The following is a 20932-nucleotide window of genomic DNA, read 5'->3' on the forward strand; positions in this document are numbered from 1 at the left end:
TTTGAATTTTTGTACAGTGTTAGATACTGTGCGTGCCTAATTTTGTACAAAATTTCAAATCAATCGGTTTGCAAGTGCCCAAAATAGGTACACCTGCCCAAATGGTACAAGACCCTATTAAGGGTTGGTCAAAACCCTAATTGTAATAATAGAAATTTTGATTCTTTTTGTCTACTGAACAAGAAGCAGCTTCACAGTTTACGGTAGTAGTAAAACAACAGTTTTTCGAAAATTTACTATCCTTTTCTCGAAATTGGATCCGAAAGCCTTCAGCGTACGTTACTTTAAGCATATCCGCAGCTACTTTTTGACCCGAACTATGGAAGATCCAATATCCCAACCTGGCCGAAGATATGGTTGAGAAATGTTATTACATTACACTATTACACTTGTACAGTTTTGTTGTATAAACATCATTCTTACTTCAAATACGAAAGTCGCACTACATTTATCGCGCAAATAACATTCCAAGTTTTCACTGTTATTCATTTTACTCGTATTACCCACCTCACTATTATATCTTCTTTTAACTTTTTAGAAAGTTTAACCTTTCCCAAAAACCACAACTCACCTTACTTTAAAAATTCAACTTTGTCCTGATGGAGGAGAACTACCGTTCCTGCGGAAACGCGATCGTCAACTGGCTGCGTGGCTCCCGAAAATTTTAATTACAATATATTCGCACAAACGTCTCTGCTGTATGATCGCACGCGCCCAATCTCGTTCGATTCACGGCTATTGCCTCCGGCTTATTGTCGTTTCAGGCGACCAAAATGTGCCGTTTTGTACTATCTGCAAAACCGTAGCTGGATGCTGAACTGTTTCGAAGGATCGAGTGAGCTTGTGTCCTGAAATCCCATACATGTGTATGGGATCGGCAAATAAGCTGACTCCACGGTATCGCCCCATCACGATGATAAGGCTGTTTTGCTGTTCGACGGTTATTAATCGGGAACTGATTAAGGAACGGATTCCTAAACCGAAGGATGGGGCTTGGTTTTCATCCGAGTCATCGCTGTTCTCTTATCAGTTGGTTCACTTTACCGTAGGGATGTGCGATAGGAAAGTTGGGTTGAGCCGAATATAAATAGGAGGACAAAATCTTATAAATTGATGTTTTGGAAAATTCAAAACTATTGGTAAAATTGCTTTTACTTATCGTAGAAAATAATAGAATAATGAAATGGTTTTCCGTTTTTTTTTCTCTTTCTAAATATCGCACAACCCTATTATAATCGTCTCACGCCCAGCAACTTGTTTTCGCAGTGCTAATCTCATTTTCAACCGATCTCCCAAAAAAACATACAAGACCTAGTTGCTCCAGACGCGTTGATAACACATCTTCATGCAGAAAGGAGGAACCTCGTCTCCGGAAAGATGATGAAATGAAACACCTGTTTCTAAGTTTATTTGCATTTGGGGTTTCCTTTATTACATAATAAATTTTACTCTAGTCAATCATAAAAAAAGTATTGCAATTTGTTGTTGAACGTGTTGTTCCGCGTCCGGAGAAATACATGTTTAGTGTCGTATTAGCTAGCGTTACAGTTACAGTTACAGCTACAGCTACAACTACAACTAGGTTGTTATAACAGGTTAGTGTGATTGCACATTTGTTGTCTTTGCGGAATTCTTGGGTGTTTATTATTGCACCGTTTGTTTTTCGAAAATACCGAAGGTGATTCGATTTGTTTTACTTACTGAAGCCTAGTGCTACGAGTAGCGGTCCGATAATCAATGTAGATGGTATTTTTACTGGGGTTGCCTTCTTGGGACTTTGTTTTCATGTAATAGACACAAGTTTGTTATTGCTGTTTATTTGTGAAGTCAATTGGTATAGTTGCAAATAAGTTTAACATCATGGCATAGTTGTATGTTGAGTTTCTCCATATATGGATATGATTTGTTGCAGTATTTCAATCATCGGATAAGTTACTTTGTATTGCACATTACTGTAAGAGAAGCGAGTTTGAACATGACGAATATTTAAAATTTATGAATATTATTTAAACCTGTAAAGCAAGCTTTAATATTCAGATCCATTAAATATTGCTTTGGGTCTCCAGTTGGCCTAGTGGGTAAGACTATGGATCGCCAATCCAGAGACGGCGGGTTCGATTCCCGTTCCGGTCGAGAAAGTTTTCTCGACATCCTGGGCATAGTGTATCATTGTAATTGCCCACACAATGCACAAATTCATGCAATGGCAGGCAAATAAATAATTCAATTCAATTTATAACTGTGGAAGTGCTCTAAGAACAACTTAGTGTTCTTGGAGGCAGGCCAAGTTCCAATGCGAAAATCCAGCCATAAAGAAGAAGAAAAATCTTGCTTTAATGATTTAATATCAATTTCGCCATCTTTGAAGATTTCAGAAAATTACTTGTCCTTCAAATGTTCTAGTAACTTGAAGCAAATGTTTACCAAGTCTTGATTTTTTTTTCACTCGCTGTGCACGATTATTATCATGTTAGGTTGCGACAAACCTTTGCCGCATTGTTTGGGTTGTCATAACAAATTCTGATTGTGACATTGTTCATTATTGTTGCACGATGGTTGGAATTTAATTCAGTGGCAATGGGTACATTTTCTGGGTAAGAAATGGCACCCTTGATCGTCCTATGACATGGAACTTGGTAAGATCTTACTGTTTAATTCTCTGCACACCGTATCGTTGTACGACCACGAATGTTTCAAATATTTCCTTTTTTACCTAGGATCTATTACCATCTATCGAAAGCTATTCCATATCTAGGCCCTCTCTAGTTTGATGATAGGACTACATCTTCAAATGAAAAGGTTTACTCAATGAAAACTATGGATTTCTCAAAAAAATATTTTTGTTCACTACTGTTGATTAAGGCTTTTGCATATGAAGTAGTGGGTTGCAGTATTCGACAAGGTATTCGACGTACAATACGTCAAAATACGCATTTCTGAGGATGTTTTGAAAACATCAAAGCGTTTGGCTGCGGAAATTTTGAAAAATATCTTTTGAAGAAATTGTGAAACTTCCAAGAGAATCTTCGAGAGAAGTATGTATGGATTTACCACAATGAGAACGAACATTTTCTAGAGGATGTCAAATTTGCTAAATATCATTTGAGACACATCTGTTGTAAACTCACTCGGTAATACGAGGTAAAGATGCTGACAATCTTTGCAGTAAGTGATGGTACTTTTTGTTGAATTTTATGGGAAATATTTTGGATAAATTCTAATAATTACATCCTGAATAAATCACCCATGTAACACACTTGTCACCGAAGAGTCACGGCGGCGCAGGTTTTTGTTGCGCATAAGTCATTGTGACTTACTTCTAACAAATAAACACTTACTTGCTAGAAGTAAGTCACAGTAACTTCTGCGCAACAAAAAGCTGCGCCGCCGTGACTCTTCGGTGACAAGTGTGTTACTTGGGCAGATATTCCTCAACAAAAAAATGAAAGATTTCATAGCCTTAGGAAAAACATACTTGGGTATTTTGAAGAAGAATTCCTGAAGAAGTTCCACTATCATCCACTATCATCTAGAGGAATATCTGGTGGAATTTGTTCTAGTATTTTCTGCAAAATTTAAGAATTTCTGAATTTTCCAATTTTTTTCTCCATGGAGAAATTTTTAGGTTTTTTTCCAAAAACTGAAGTTTCTAGTTTTTTTAGAATAATGTCTGAAAAATAATTTATAAGACCGATGCTTATAAATTTTTATTATGTCCCAGCCCTCTCATATGATACGAGGTGGAGGGCGAGAAATATCAATAAAGAACTAAAACTTTAAATAAGAAAAGTATTGAAAAATGAAAAATTGTATTCACTTTTGAAACAGTATTGCTTGTAAATTATTTTTCCATTGAAACTAGATCCATAAACAGTCATGCTGTTAACCCTCCCCCACACCTTCAATATTTTGGGATTTTGGAAGGGAGGGGAGCAAAACAAATTAAATATTGTATAAGGGGCTGTTCATAAACCACGTAGACCAAATTTTGGCCATCTCAGACCCCCCCCCTCCCCCCTCGTAGACTTTCGTCCATACAAAAATTTTGAAATTTGTATGGAGCGTAGACTTTGGCCAGACCCCCCCCTCCCCCCAAAAAGTCTACGTGGTTTATGAATGGTCCCTAAGTGGAAAATAGTGACATATTTTCGAGAATTCGATTACTCAGAACTCTGCTTGTAAGGGCTCCATTTCACGGAGAAACGTTACCCAAATACATCCTGAGGAGATCATTCTCCGCGATATCTAAGCAAACAAAATAAGAGATATTTACTTCTGCACAAATGACATTTCGCGCAACCGATTTTCGGAAAATTATACATTCTGGAAACTGGATTCATGGATCAGATTTAAGCGGAGCTCCTAATAAAACCTTTTGACAAATTCAACCTAATTCCTTATATTTCTCTTATATTATCAAACTTTTTACTTTTCGTTGATATGTTTCACTGCAGGTTTATCGATAAATTTGAAGAAATCCTTGAACTTAAGCAATTTTTTCTTGATAATATATATTCGGTAAACTCATTGTTAATATTTCACAATCTTTTTTTTTTGTGGAAATTTTCGATTATCTGGGCTTCTACTGAGGACTTTGGCAATGTCTTAATTGCAAATGAATCTATGATGAACTCCTAATAAATAAGGTTGAAAAGGTTCTTCACATGAATATGGCAGATTGTTGCCGATTCATGTGAGACTTTTATTAAAATTCTAGAATATCACAATTTTAAGATTTTTTAAGATTTTTTTTTCTAAAAATAAAGGAACATTTTCGGGTCATTCCCGAAAACTTTTTTTGAGAACTTTAAAAACAGTTAATGATACATTCTGTAACTGATCCTAAAGATTTATCATTCTATTCATTTTTGTTGTTCCAACTTTAAAAGTTATTATTTTAAGAATTTGTTTGAGTTGCCTATAGAAATTCGAGTATCTCATTATCAGCTTTTTTGTTTTTTTTTTTTAATTTCTCTTCGATATTGTGTAGAAATTCCTCCAATCAGGACTTCTTCAGATTTTACCCCATGAATTACTTCACAAGTTTGACTCAGTAACTCCGGCAGATTTGGCTGAAGTTTCTTTAACCCTCTAATACCCAATCCCGCCTTTAGACGGGGTATAGTTTGAGCATTTTTGTAATTTTTGTTTCGTGGAAAATCAGTTTTTTTTATATTTTTGGCTGTTATTAAGGACTGTTCTGTATATCTCAAAATGGTTTTTGGTGTATTTTAAGACGTTTTTACATTTTATAAAAATCATTGAAAAATTGATGTTTTAGTCACCTTTTAGAAGTCATTGTTTATTTTGTATTGAATCGCTACAATTAACATATTTTAATTTTTTCCCAAATCATTCTATCCTTGTTAAATAGTTTAAGGGAATCGAATACACTTTAAAATTATTTTCCTTAAAATTACACGGAAAATAAAATTTTGTATGAAAAAAAATTAAAATAATAATATTTCAACAATAATCATAAAATCTCAAAATGTTTTCATCTCAAAAAATCCGTTCCCCAAATTGGCTTCCAGGAAAAATATAAAAGTGTGGGGGTGTTCAAAAATAAAAATTGGAAAAATCAAAAACTGAAATTCACAAAATCGAGAATTAAAAAGAATCATCTTCCAAAACATGTTTAAATCGATTTTAGATGACGAAACATGATATTTAGATCAAAATCAAAAATTTGGGTATTAGAGGGTTAAGAATGACCGCTAAGATTTCCCTTGGAATTCGTATAAGCTTTGTTTACCAAGAATTTCTTTGAGATTACTCAAGATGTCCTTTTCCAACTCTGTTGAGGTTTTCCCAAGAACTTCCCCATAAGTATTTCCAATTTTATTTGTAAGGTTCACTCAAGGAAACGCATAGATGATGTCTTTGGTAATTCATTCAAAGATTTGTTTAAGAGTTCATCCAAGGTTTTATTTTAGTCTTCCGTAACTCACGCGGTTGGCCACCACCGCCAGCACCACGCTAATGCCGAACACATAAAGCGAGGTTTTTCCAACGTGTTGTTAAAAATACAACAGCGCGATCGCTCGAGGTTTAAGGTTTCATCCAGAAGTTACTTCGAATATTGCAGTAAGAATTTCTAGATAATACCTACATGGATTACTTCGAGGATTTGCCCAAAATTTTCCCAACAAAATCTTCAAACGTTTCTCGTAGCATTTTTTCATTCTAGAGATTTTCTATTAAAAATCTTCAGTAATTCAGCCGAGGATGCATTAACAAAATCTACCCGAAAGTTCACTGAATGTATGTCCAAAAATAGCTTTGAAAAACGTCGTGGATTCTACCAATGATTTAAAAAAAAAAAATCTCCGAGGATTCCCTCAGAAATTCCTGAAACATCCTCCAAAGTTGTACGAAAAATCCTCAATGAAAGTCTTATTTTATCATTTTATTCCTCCAAGAATTTCCCAAAAATGTCTTCAATAATAATAATAATCTCACCGGGGGTTGTTCTAAATTGCTCCAGAATTTTCTATATGGACATAAATTTATACATTTCTCCTAGGATTCCCCTATAAATTCCTTCGAAATTGCTATCAGGCATTCCTGTGAAGGGATTTTTAAAAAGATTCCTCAATATAATCTTTCTGGAAATCTTCCAAACATTCCTCAAAAAGCTCCTCCTAGAAATTCTCAAAAAAATTCTGCGCAGATTTTTTTAATTTTTTTTTTTGAGAATTTCTCCCAAAAATTTACCCAAAACATCGTTTATAAATTTCCTTTAAGAAGTGCTTCAAATTTTTAACGAAAGTTATTCGAAAACTTTTTCAGAAGTTCATCCGAGGAATTCTGAAGAAATTCCTTTGGAGACTCCTTTGAGAATTTTCTCATAAAAATCAGCGATGATTTTTTTCATTTTTTCCTCTACAAATTTTCCTTAAATAATTTAAGGCAACCCTCCAGATTTTTTAAAGAAGTTAAAAGAATTTATTTTTTTCCTCCGGAAATTACTCCAACAATGGCTCCATATATTGACCCGTGAAATCCTCCTAAAGTTTCCTCAATGATTCCACAGAGGATTTTTCGGAATGTCTCCAAAAATTTCTGTGGAAATGTTTTCAAAATTTCTCCTGTAAATTCCTGCACAAGTAATCATTCCTCCAGAAATTACTCTGGGGATTCCTTCTGCAAGTCCTCTGAGATTACTCTTAAAAAAAAAAAAAAACGTAACGTATTTTTCAATGTGTTTTTCTAGGATTTTCCTGAAATCTTTGCAGTTTGATCCGTTATTGCAGTTTGATGTAGCGCACCCTTAAGATTAAATTTCCTGAAACTTGGTCGAATAACTCAGCTAGGTAGGGAAAGATTTGGGTCCAACTTTGAGTTCAACAGCTTCCAAGAAAAACCCCATGACGAAGAGAACAAAACTACCGAAAATACACAATTTCCCCTAGAATAATTCGTGTAAAATTGTTTTGAATTTTTTCGCCATTAGGATGGATAAACTCTGAAAAAAAAAATTGTCATCCCAATAACTTTTTCAGGTTGTGGGAATCCTTTAAAAGATTTTTTTTCAGGATTTTGATGAAAATCTATCCAGAATTCGTTCTAAAATTTCTATAGGCTTCTCACTCAAAATTTTATCTAGAATTCTTTTTAAAATCCCTTCCAGAATTCCTCTTCGAATTTGCGCCACAATTTCTTATTTAAATTCATTCGCAGTTTTTCACAAAATTATTCCTGCGATTTCTTCCGGAGTTATTCCTTGAACTTTTTAGAATTTCGTCAAGCGTTTCTCTAAAGATTCCATCCAGAGAATTTCCCGAATTTGCTCCGAGAGATCCTTCTGAGATTTCTGAGAGTTGTTCCTGAGATTCCAATTCCCGAGTTTCTCTCATGATTTCTGCAGGAGTTTTTCACGAAGTCTCTTCAGGTACGTTTGTACCTTCCAAGATTTCTTCTGGAGGTTTTCCCTGTTTGCTTTCAGAGTTTTTCGCCGGAAATCCTTTTAAAGTTTATCGAAAGTTTCTTCAGGAATTTCCTAAGTAGTTTTATTTAACAGTTTCTTCTAGGATTTCTGCGAGGTTTCAGCAAATGTTCTTCCAGTAGTTACTTTTACAAAGTTTTCTGGGATTTCTATTTGAAATCCACGTGGGAATTCGCTCATAGTTCCTCCCGGAATTTCTCCAAACAGTTTTCAGAGTTTTTCGTTCAATTTACCAAATATGTTGTATGTACCGGGACTATGATCGGTTTTCATAGCTTATCCCAGGAGCTATTCCTAGAAAAAAAACTCCTAGAACTCTAGAGATAATCTCAGGAGGAACTCCTGCTGAAAATTTGCACGTAAAATGAAATTTTTGGCCATATTATGTGTACTTTTATCGGTAGATTCAGAATAAGTGCCGTATGCGTATTACGAATTACGATGTAATATGGCATCTTATGCGACTTAATATTCGAAAAAAAAAAACACAATTATTGCCTCTCAGTGATTGAATTCATGACTCAAGTTTGGCAGACTATTCGAAGTTATAAACGACAAAGTGTGATTTCCCACACAACTTTCACCGCCCCTCTCGCGCTAGCGCTACATTATTGATTACACTAGTTGACAAAATAAAACGAAAGCCGTGAACTTCTGTCAACGACCAAACTTTTCAAAATATGTAATTTACTAAAATTCAAATATATTGCGTTTTCTTCAACCAATTTCAAAACTTTTTCCATAAATTAAAAGCTGAATACAATACCATTCGATCATCTGAATACAGGTTTTGCGTCAGATTGATAAAATTCAAGATACGGGCGAGTTTTTGGAAAGATCTCTTTAAATTTTAGCAAAATTCCCAAAAAAATGTGAAGAAATGTATTTATTTCAATTAGAAAAAAAAAAAACAATTTAAAAATTCTTTCTCGACGTTAATTGACATTTCATATGTAGGCGAGTTACAGTAAAAATTTCAGCTCAATCGGAGCATTGATTACGGAGAATGGGATGTTTGAAGTAAGCGACTTTGCTTAAAAATAGAACAAAAATCGATTTCAAATCATCAACCTTGTATGGAAAGTCGAAAAAATTTCCGCTCTACTGTAATTTTGTTCTTTCGCGTTTTCGAACTCAGTGCATAATTCTATACCAAAAATGATAATCAGCATACCGAGTTCAAAAATGCTGTAAACTAGTGTTATCGGGGCAGAAAAAACGAAACTAATGACTTTGTAACCATAATGATTGCTGTTCGCAGTCAAACAGCACCTCTTTTGTTGTTATCACATATCAAATCGCATTATGTCAACATTAATGATTCTTGATTATGCGAGTTTGCATGCAGACTTTTACGAGTTTTTTTTTAAATATTTTTGCGATTTCATTCGTACATCAATGTGAGTTAAAATGATAAAAAATAAGAAAAGTACCAAGTAAAGCCGTATAATCGTCGCAATACGCAATAATGTGAATTCATTTGACACTTTGCGAGTTCGCTCTCACGCCTATGTGCATAAGTTAAGGTGATATGATGCATGACTGAGCTCTCATGGGGATCAATGACTTTTTGTTTTTTAATGAATATTCGCGTTGCTGTTGAAGTGATAAAAAAACAGAGAATTCTGCAGCCACGTAGTAGGTATCATCACACTCATTGCAAGCAAGCATATAGGATGACAATTTTTCTTCCGAATATGCGCTTTGGTGGCTGATATTTATCACTTTGAAATTTCGAGCGGCATATCTAAGATGGCTGCCGTTTCAGATGATGGACTACTCAGTCTTAAGTTCATCGCAATAATTCATCAGAACATCGATTACTACGATGTAGTCATACCTTATAAAATTTGATTTATATTCTTATACGACTTTAACAGATACATCTAAATTAGTTCAAAAAATAACAACATATGCTACTAAAATTGGCCCTCTGCCGTACATAACACAGTGACTTAAAATAGTACTTTATACGATGTACGACGTGCATCCTTATGCGACTCCTGGTTGTCTGCGTCGTAAAATCCTTCAAAGGACTTTGAGAGATATCGGATCGGATCGGATTTCAGAAGAACTGGGATGGGATATATCATATTTGGATATAGCTTTGGTATACCATGTTGTCTTTTTACATGTCCCTCTGGCATTCAGGGATTGTTACAATGTTATTAACTAATCATATTGAATTCAATATCCTTCATGTTCAAACTCACATATTTTTTCTAGACCTGTTCTACTGATTGCAAACTTTGAGCTTCTACTGATTTGTATTTTCTTCAAATCAATCCCTTTTCAGTTTCATCTTCTCTGGGCTCTAGCCCCGCACAAGTCTTACGTATTGCACACGTATGTAGTTAAAATCTTATTCCTCAATTTTGAGCACATCGTAACCTAAGACATAACATTTACTATTATCGCGAAAGGCCGCGCACCGATTCGCCTATGAAATTGAAATCGCCACGCGCTCATCTCGTTCGAGGGCGCTCTACTCGCGCGTAGATAGTTCTCCTCTTATCGTTCATCTTCGCGGTCTGAATTCTTTTTTTTTGTTCATGTCTCGCGTCTTTCAGTGTGTTTACGCATCGCAATAATAAAATTTATACAACATAAGCTTATACTCCTAATACATGGAGGCTGCCACCAAATTTTGTTAGTTTGTGTTGTTCATCATTCATCGCCACTTTTGATTTTCAAAGGGAATATAAATGCTTTCGTTTGATTTTGTGCGTGCGATTTGCTTGCGATAACGACGACGAAACAAAAGTTTAGTAACTAGGTATTATTGCTTAATGCCTTATTCTAGTGGAGTGGGAGGGGAAACAAAGTAATGAGTATAGCAAAAGCATATTCTTCACTGAGAGTAAACTGAGGACCTGGGTGGGAAGCTAGCTGCGTTGGACTTCCGCATCCAAGTTGGGGGAGAACACCGTTTACTTTCAGGAAAAAAGATTCTTTTTGTCATTCTGAATACAGTGAAATGAAATGTGAAAGTATTTCTAAAAATAGTTTTTTTAAAGGATTTTTCTCTTAAACGTACACGTAAGGGCAATAAATTCGGAAACCCTTGAACAGTCAGAGGTTGAAATAGGAAAAACTTGATAGCTGGCGATTTTTTTGTGTGAAATGTGAACATAAGGATATTTTGTTTTCCAAAGCTTTTGTACATTTTAAGGGCTAACATTTGATGAGAATTATGTTCTGATAAGAACCTGTCCAGAATGAATTTTGAAATACAGAAATTTGATCAACTTTTTCTACGTAGAACGAATCTTTAGATACAGGCATTTTGAAATTTTAACTCAGCTAATAAACCTAGGGCCAACTGGTTCAGATGCCCCTTGCTGTTCTGATCAACTTTACTGAAGACAAAATTCTCCTATGTAGTTTGCTTCTCGAGATATAGAAGTTTTCTAAACACACTAGCGGTATCTAGCGGATAAACCTAGAAACAACTAGTTCATCATCGGATAGCCCTTAATGTCTGTTACACTGAAGACGAATTGTCTTTTGTATAGTCTGCTTCTTGAAAGTATAGAATTAGCATTTAAGTTAAAATACACGTTAATACAAACAAAAAAAAATCTTGAGATACAGAATCTAAGAGTTTTCAAGACTGACCGGTGCCATTTAACGGATAAATCTTCAATCAGCTAGTTTATCATAGGATAGCTCTTGATGTCTTGATCAACTTTGCCGAAGACGAAATGTTTTTATGTTGTTCGCTTCTCGAAGTATAAAAGATTAGTTTTTAAGACTCACTAGCGGCACCTAGCGGATAAACCTAACATCAACATCATCATCGAATAGCCATTCTCTTATATAGTCTACTCCTTGAGAAACAGAAGCTTAGAACTTCGGAGACTCACTAGCGACATCTATCGTATTAATCCAAAGTGACTTGTGTGTCATAGGTTAATTCTTTTATGTAGTTTGGATTTTGAAATACAAAAATTTGAAAATTTCTAAGACTCACTAGCGCATCCTAGCGGATAAATCTAGAATCAACTAGTTCATCATCAGATAGCTATGGAAGTCCTGATGAACTCAGTTGAAGTTGTAATTCGTCTAAACCTCTGAAGAACTAGATTTATCGTTTTGAGTGATAATTGAAATTATTAAAAAAAAATATGGCAACACTGTATCCAACAAAAACAGCTGGAAAAGTCTCCTGGACATTCAAAGCAAAAACAAAACTACATCTGATGAAGACATAAAAGATCTAGTGTTTTTGCCTTAATACTATAACTTTCACATTTTCACACGAAAAATCGCCGACTATCGTGTTTCACGCAATTTCAACCAGTTTGTGTGAGCTCCATTACTGTCCGACATAAGAAAAATCCCCTTCAGATATCTAACAACTACAAAATCCTACGGCAGATAACCTAGGGAGTCCTCCAACGAAGGACCATGCTGCGCGGTTCGAGGCGTCATCGCCTGGTACACATTGTCCGACTTGGTCGAGTTGGACCGCTTGGACGAACGCTTGTCACCACCGAGCTGCTTCCTCGTTGCCATATCAGTCTGGGAGGACTGAATGTAGTGGTACTCGTTGTGCGCAATCGGTTCCGCCAGGGCTTTCTTGTTCAGCAGTTTGTGGATGGGCTTATGTACATGTTTTCCGTCGCCGTGGCGTCTGTGCGTGCTGTTGCTGTTGTTACTACCACCGCTGTGATTGTGCGTGTGGTGATGATTGTGACCGTGATGATCACCCTTCGTGGCGTGTTTCTTGATGGACGATTCTTTGTGCTGATGTGGCTGTTGCTGCTTCTTCTGCTGTTCCTGTTGCTGTTGATCGTTCTTCAAATTTGTGATATCTGTTGTTTGACTCAGTTTGACGTCTGCAAACACTGCTGCCACCTCTACTGTCTTCTTCACGCTGAGCGCTTCCGACGCCTTGATCGCTCGTCCATTGCCACCTACAGTGAACAGTTCGTAATCCAAGCCCAGTTTGTCGGTTCCGTTCTTACCTCCGGATGGTTTGTTGGCACACTTTTGAACCTGACCCTGCAAACGAGTGGGGCAGTAACACTTCTCATGGCTTATGCAGCTATCCGTATCGCACCATGTCGTAGATCCTTCGTCTTCTCCTTGCGTTTCACCCATCGAACAGTAGCACTTCTCATCGCTCTTGCAGCTCGGCAGCGAACTCCGGTTGCTCGCTTCGTTCAGCTTGGCGTTGATGTCATCTCCGCCTAGACTACAGTAGCACCGATCGGCCGACGTGCACGTGCACGCGTCCGAATCGTAGCTGCACTCCGAACACGATACATATCTGAAAAAACATCGAATGCCATGTTAATACAACACAACTAGTAAACCAACCCTAAAACCCTTACCCGCTCGAACTGTTCCTATTATGGTGCGCCGTCAGCGTATGCTCATGTCGAGCATCTGAAACTTCAGAACCACTTGTTCCAATTCTTGATCGATCCTTCTTATCGGCCGTCTTAAAATCCAGTGACAGTTGGTCGGAGTGGGCGCCGCTCCCCTGGTGATGGTGCTGGTGTTTGGAGGACTTTCCGTGGTGGACCGGGACCGATCGGCGGCATGCCGTCGTCGAGTCCCCGTCGTCGATGAAGCTGCCGTTCGATTCGCCCTGGCTGCCCTGGCTTCGGCCACTGTTGCTGCCGCTGTTGCTTTTACTGAAACTTCCCGATCGGCCGAGGGACTTCTTGTTCCGAAACTTCCCAAAGCGAAACACCTTCTTCAGGCCCTTGGCGCCGATCAGCAGCTTGCGGCGTTGACTCTGAAAATTGGAGAAAGAATTACCATAAACATCAGTGAGCATGAGAGTACTAGCCATACGAGAGTGATGTTATTCATGGACGTCCATAAATATATTTTATTTTGATGCTGAAGAATAGATTTCAAGTTCTGAAATTGCCATGGATTGATTTCCATTCGATGTTAACTGAATCCTGAAGATCTGAAGTCTAGTAAGATGTTGAGGTCAACGTGACCCAGATTTTCATGTTGATAATTGCTCAATAGATGCTGGTAAGAGTCCATCTAGTAAGGAACCCCAATTAAAGGTGCCATGCGACACATACCGATGAATGGTCAAGGAGATTTAAAACATGGTTAACGGAGCCTGTGTGGTACTTTGGGACTGCAATTTTTCCCTTGCTGTTTTGCAGGGTTCTGGCGCGGTTGATCATTTTCTCGTAGGAACCGACATTCAAAATAGCGTAGATAGTTGTAATGGAGCGTCCTTAAATGACGAGACTCCCCAACCCCTGAAAAGCTACGTCTTTTATGGACGGTCTCTAAGGCTAACCCAAGGAGTGAGTTGACTAGGTCTACTAGCGTAGGGAACCTCATTACAATCTCGACTGGCATGCAGGGAGCGTTATTGGCGAGGGCCATCAACAAAAACCAACAAGGTTTCCTGCTATGAAAGTGACTGAACATCAGCTGGATGTGATTATCGACTTTGTGTTCTCGAAGAGCAATATCAGCAAGACCTTTAAGCAGGGCTTGCTGAATTTCCAGAAGTCGATGTTAGTGACCAAAGAAGACCATGATAAGCTCATGGTAACAGTGCAGTGGCAGCGATAGAACTCGTACAGCTGAAGGTACCCAAGGCAACCTGGGTGAGCCCATCGCATTCGTTGGTAGCCCGACCAAGACGAAAAAAGCGACTGCTTTTTCAAAACAGCAGCAGAAGCATACGCCGGAAGAGGAACTATCCGCTGGCACTCGCAAGGCCAGGAGAATAGCAGCTCCGTAATAAAAAGGCAATAAAGCCCATGAGTTGAGCCAGATACCCCACCAGTTCAGTTGAGCCACCACTGTTCTGAAAGGGATGCCCCTGGAACCCTAACGGAAAGGCGGAAGAAGAGATCAGATTCAGCAGTCAAATATAAGTAAGCGAAACAAGGGCGACGCTCTTATCATTAAGGACGGACTTGTTAGAATCCCAAAATGGCCGCCACAATGGCCGACTTTGGCATCTACTCACGATTTTGAGCAAACAAACAAAACCAGCGCATCTGAGCTTCTTATTTTAAGCTTATTACAAGTGAGCAAGAGCAGAATAATAAAATGTACTGTTGTTTGAAGCTTTCTTCTTGAGATTTGTGCATCCGAAGTTCTGATGCACTGTTGAAGCGGGATTTCAAGAAGTTTGTCCTTAACCTTCCGTAACTCGCGCGGTTGACTACCTGCGTCAGCACCACGCTAATGCTGAGTACAAAAAGCGAGATTTTTTCAACGTGCTGTACAAAATACAACAGCGCGATCGCTCGTGGGTTAAGCCTGATGAGTCCAAGTACTTGGACTTGGCGATGGTTTAGCTTCGCTTCCCACAGATCTGAGAACAGACGTGCGCAGTATCAGAATTGATTGTACCGGTGAAATAATACTGGAGCTTAGGAAGGACACCGAGCGCAAGAGCACTGCCTACAAATGAAGCTGCAGGCAAAGGAAGGGGCGATCAGGCCAAGCTCACGCGGTTGACAGACATTATACTTCAATGACAAGATAGACCAGGGAGCTCCCCGCAGTGAATTTGTAGCGATGCTCTCACGTGAATGCGACGCCATTATGCCTAAGCAAGTTCACCCTAGGAAAGGGACACCACCGACGTACTGGTGGACTCAAGCTATTGCAAACCTGTATTGAACATGTACTAATGAGAAACGGAATGAACGACGTTACTAAATCCTTTAGCGTAGGTCTGGGCAGAGCTCCGAATAAGACCTCAAATGAAGCCATTGGCTCCCGGTATGTTCAGATCTGCTATGCAGAAATGCCAGGACAAAGAAGTCTACCCAGAGGTTTGAAGATGGTAGAGTCTGATCCGTCGGTATATAGATCAATATTACACTGGAGTTCTATGGCGAATCGATCGAAGAAATGGAATCGATTGCAGCCCACTTGATCGCAGTGGATGAATTCCAGGTAACTGGTATTAGCCTACCACACATTTATAGATTTAAATGTGACTTCCCTGACCAGCGTTCCAGAAAAGAAGCCTAACTGTACGTTATTATGATTTTTGACCCAAAACGTACGCTACGTCAGCAAGCTGTTCCCAACGCGATGCATTAGGCAGGTTAAGAATGCCCAAGAATGACTAAAGACTACAATTGGAGTTCTCGACGAAGAAAGGTAGCTGCAAGAAGAAGAACATAGAAAGAAAAATATGCGGAAGCTTCCCTCATGTGAGCTTCACAGGCGTTTTAAGACCTTCTAATGCGTTTCAAGGTTTTAAGGATGTTTAGAAGGTTTCAGAAGAGTTTTCGGTCTGAGGTGTTCTAATGCGTCTCAAGACTTTTCTGTTTTTTTTTTTTTATTTTTTAGGTTCCAAGAGGGTTTTGGGGATTTTAAGGGAATTAAGTCAGCTTGAAGCGGGTTTGAGGAAATGTCAGGCGCATTTCAATGTGTTTTGGGGTGTTTCTGAAGAGGTATAGAGAATTCGCAGGCTCAGGTGAGCTTCACGGTGGTTTCAGAAGGGGTTCAAGGGGGTTTCAATACGTTTCAGGGTATTCTAGGACAGTCTTGTTAGCAATCACAGTCTTTGACACCTTTTCGTCGATATTAGGCTGCCTTTGTCTCCAACATTCGCAACACACGAGATCAAACTACTGTACGCAACAAAAATGTCAAATGAATGCCCTTGACCACGATTGCGTCTTCGGGAGATGGTTCGGTTTTTGTTATTCCTGTATTTCCCATTAGGAGAGCTGTTTTGGCTAAATGTATGTGTAATAATCGATATATCACGCAACGCACTAATAAAGTAATATTATACCAATCATATTCAAAACTAGCTGAAATCACGTGAAAAGTTGAAATTAAACAAATATCATCGTGTCAGACGACGTTGATTTGATCCACTTTTTTGTTTATTGATCTTCGTTCTACCGCTCGCGTTGTGTGTAAGAGGTAGCGGTTGCACTCGAATGAAACAAAGCAAGCCGACACCCGACCGCGGCAACGAAACGAAGGTAATCAAAAGTGTCGAATGTTTACAAGCCTGTTCTAGGAGGTTTCGAAAGGGGTTTAGGAGACATCAAAGGTAAGCTTTACGGGGGTTTCATGGGCGGCGCTTCAAGAGGAGTTTTAGGGAGCTTCAAAGGTCCTCGGGAGAGCTTCACGGGGGGCTTCAGAGGAGTTTCGATAGAGCTTCGGAGACGTTTCCAGGCTTTTCAAGGTGTTTAGGAGGTTTAGTAAGGATTTTAATGAGTTTCACAGGCTTTCTGATGAAATTCACGGGGGTTCTGTGAGGGTTTGTGGGGATTTCAGAAGCGTTCCATGGCGTTTTAATGCGTTTTTAAGCTTTAAGGTTGGTTTAAAAGGTTTCAAAATGGTTTTGGGCGGCTTACAGTCTAGGATGTTGACAGGACCTGATAAAACCAATATGCGGAAGCCTTAAGGAAATGTTCCATCAGGCATACGTGTCGAAGGAGGATCAGAACTGTTAATGATTTCTGTGGAGAGAAGTCGATAATGATTTTTATTGGGGTCGCCATAAATCCTACGTTCAACTACAAACCTTCATCGAATCCAGCGAAGATGGCTTTGCAGCAGTGGTAGCGTATCTAACGGTTTCAGTAAGATGATTGCGAGGAATGTCCAATCAGGAACTCCTGCTTGAATTTCTCCAGAATTTCTTGCTAGTATTTCTGCAGGATGCATTCCAGGAATTTCTACAAGAACCTCTAGGGGCACATCTAGAAATTTCAATAAGATTTTTCCTGATAATGCCACCTAGGCCCATATAGCCGAGGCGGTAAACGCACGGGTATTCAGCATGACCATGCTGAGGGTGACGGGTTCGATTCCCGGTCGGTCCAGGATCTTTTCGTAAAGGAAATCTCCTTGACTTCCTTGGGCATAGAGTATCTTCGTGCCTGCCACACGATATACACATGCAAAATGGTCATTGGCAGAGGAAGCTCTCAGTTAATAACTGTGGAAGTGCTCATAGAACACTAAGCTGAGAAGCAGGCTTTGTCCCAGGAGGACGTTACGCCAAGAAGAGGAGAGAGAGAGAGAGAGAGCCACCTAGAATTATCCCAAGTAGCATTTGTAACTTAGGAAATATTTTAGAAAAATAATAAAGATTGCATAGCCGTTTCACTTCAAGATAATGGTAACAATTCTATATTTGCAGTATACATTCTGGTTGCTCAGACATCACAATGCAACCTTAGTTTTGCAGAAGGTACATTAATGTATTTTAGTGGTTTTTCTCTTGAAATGTCAAATTTAAAAAGTTGCATTCATCCTGTTACATTGAAACCAAACACCAAAACAAATGACCAGACCAGTTGCTGCGAAGTCAATGTTTGCAGCTCTGCTACAGATGTATCCAGAGATTTCTCCAATAATTTCTCCTGGAATTACACCGCGGATATATCTAGAAGTTTTCCAAGGGATCCTTCTAGGAATTTCTATGAGGGTTCCCTCAGGAATCCCTATGAGGATTTCTTTAAAGAATTATCTTTAAATATCTCCAGTTATTTCTCAAAGAATTACTCAAACAATTGATCCAGAAATACTCCTCAGCATTTCTTTAAGATTCCTCTAACTATAAATTTATTTATAAAGCTTCCTCTTAGACTTTTCTGAGGTTTCCTCACAGCATTTCTCCTGAATTACAAGAATATCTGTTAGTATTGCTTCCGGAATTTTTCAAGAAATTCTTCTTCTGGATTTCTTGCTAGAATTTCTCAAGTCATTTTTGCTGAGATTAAATACAGGAATTGCTCCAGATATTACCCAGAACTATTTTTTGGAATGCTGCAATGGATTCTCCCAGAAATTTCATCTGAACCCTGTACAGAGATTTCAATAGCCATTCTTCCAATGGTTCTACTCAGAATTACTCCAGGGATTTATCCAGGTGATACCAAGTTATGTCTCTAGGGATTTATCCAAAGATTGCAATAGGGATTCCTTCAGAAATTAGTCAAGGAATTAACCCGGTACTCCTGTGTTGGTTTCTATAGAAAATACATATCTACGTTATTTCTCCAGAAATTTCACCAAAGATTCATCTTAGGAATTTTCAGAGGATCTCTAAAAATTCTTCCACAGAGACTCCTTCAGGGGATTCTTTAAAAATTGTGCTTAATGAAGCGTGTTTTTTCGTTACCTACTGACCTGTGAAGAGAATTGTCGGACAAAAGAGGCACAAAACAAGCAACAAAGAAGACGCGGCGATTACTCCTTTATCCGAATTGGTAACATATAGTGGCATGATCTCGAATTTTTTTGTTGTAGACAAAACGGAAGCTGAAATACTTGCGTACTTTTCAACTCGTGAATAATCTATTATTACTAACCAAACATCAAAACTGTTGGATGATAGATCTTCAACAGCGTTGCAGTGTTTACCGACTCAAAGTTACCGCTCGAACATCGTAATGCAAGACATAAAATTCCGTGGTGTACGATCTTTATACTATTTTGTTCAAGTTGGGACAAACTTTTGCCGCATTGGGTGGTTTATCGGAACAAATCCAGGTTGCGAAATTGTGATTATTGTTGCGCGATGTTTGGAATTTGATTCAGTGCTACTGGCATAAACGCTATCAGCACTGACAAACAAATCAATTCGAATTTCATTTGATTTCCGCGATCCTTCCACCAGAGGCGCTAGTATTTGATCGCTTTGACGTTTACACGCTGCTGAATGATGCAAACGAAAATTATGGGCGATTTGTTTAGTAGTGTGCGTGTTAGACAAACGTCAAATCGTAATCCATCATCATTGCCGCCTGTGCCTCGCACGATTCTACCAATAGGGACAGTGTGTTCATAAAAGAGACATCAGGCAAAAGTTTTGATTAATTTCCTCTAAGAGTTCGTTTCGTTTCTTTGACAACTTAGAAAACAGCGAAATTACAAATTGACAAAGGTCAATCTTGCTGATAAATCCGCCAAATGGCCACGTCTACCAGACCTCGGAACTGAACGTCGATGGTGCAATTGATCGATTTTTATGTCAAAATCCTGATATTGGCTAGTGAAACCGATCACGACCGGTCCAACGAAGAAGCAAATGCGAAAACACATGTGCCACCATAGAGCCACCATCCAGTCATGTATTACGGTGAAGAATGTCAGTAGCTTCATTTTTCCGGGGTCGCCAGTTAGCCTAGTGGTTAAGGCTGTGGATCGCCAATCCGGAGACGGCGGGTTCGATTCCCGTTCTGGTCGGGAAAATTTTCTCGACTCCCTGGACAGCGTATCAGTGTACTTGCCACGCAATGTACAAATTCATGTAATGGCAGGCAAAGAAAGCCCTTCAAATAATAACTATGGAAGTGCTCAAAAGAACACTAAGTTGAAGAGAGGTAGGCCAAGTTTTAATGCGAACGTCGAGCTATAAAGAAGAAGAAGAAGAACTTCATTTCCTCGGCTTCCAGTGATGGCCGATCTCCTAAATAATTTTCATAAATATTCCTAGGAGTGAAGTAAATATGTCAGTCTGCATCAGCGATGCCAGATGATTTTCTGTATCACTCGTTAAAAAATCTGTATCCCATACAAATTTTGGGTGAAAAATCTGTATCCTATACAAATGGAAAATCTGTACTTCATATAAGGGGACGTCCATAAATTACGTCACGCTTTTAGGGGGGAGGGGGGGTTCAGTAAAGTGTGACAACCCATACAAAAATTTCAGAGGTCTCATACAAAAAGTGTGACATAGAGGGGAGGGGGGGTTGAAAATGGACAATTTTTGCGTGACGTAATTTATGGATGCTCCCTAAACTCAATCTGTACAGATGGTCAAAAATCTGTATAATACAGATAAATCTGTACATATGGCATCCCTGGTCTGCATACGGTAACAGTAAGGCGAAGATTACGAAAACAAACCCCGTTTGGGGGTGTGCTTGCGACATGCCTAAGAATAAGATCATTGTAATATCGAGGTGGCACATACTTAAATACGGATTCATGTATAATGGCGATTCGCAACTTCATGGATCGATCAGGCGTACCAATCCAAAAAATCAGCGA

The 20932-nt window shown here is 38.6% G+C and overlaps 2 protein-coding genes across 4 annotated transcripts in view; both read right to left on the reverse strand.

Moving 5' to 3' along the window:
- The window catches only part of LOC109430495 (glycine N-methyltransferase), a 29680-nt gene extending 28915 nt beyond the window's left edge, over nt 1-765 (reverse strand). Inside the window, exon 1 of the mRNA XM_019706560.3 lies at nt 572-765. The gene's annotated coding sequence lies outside the window, so the exon portion shown is untranslated. The remainder of the gene's footprint in view (nt 1-571) is intronic.
- An 11437-nt stretch (nt 766-12202) lies between these two features.
- LOC109405762 (uncharacterized) overlaps nt 12203-20932 on the reverse strand; it is a 188739-nt gene continuing 180009 nt past the window's right edge. For 2 of the 3 annotated variants that reach the window (XM_062859531.1, XM_062859530.1), the window contains exons 7-8: nt 13288-13697; nt 12203-13223 (exon numbers count right to left, since the gene is read on the reverse strand). In XM_062859531.1, coding sequence (XP_062715515.1) covers nt 12320-13223; nt 13288-13697 — 1314 coding nt within the window. In that variant the 3' untranslated portion in view covers nt 12203-12319. The remainder of the gene's footprint in view (nt 13224-13287; nt 13698-20932) is intronic. The other variant, XM_062859532.1, reaches the window with a different exon arrangement.

Source organism: Aedes albopictus, chromosome 3 (genome assembly GCF_035046485.1).
Source record: "Aedes albopictus strain Foshan chromosome 3, AalbF5, whole genome shotgun sequence".
NCBI classification, from domain to species: Eukaryota; Metazoa; Arthropoda; class Insecta; order Diptera; family Culicidae; genus Aedes; species Aedes albopictus.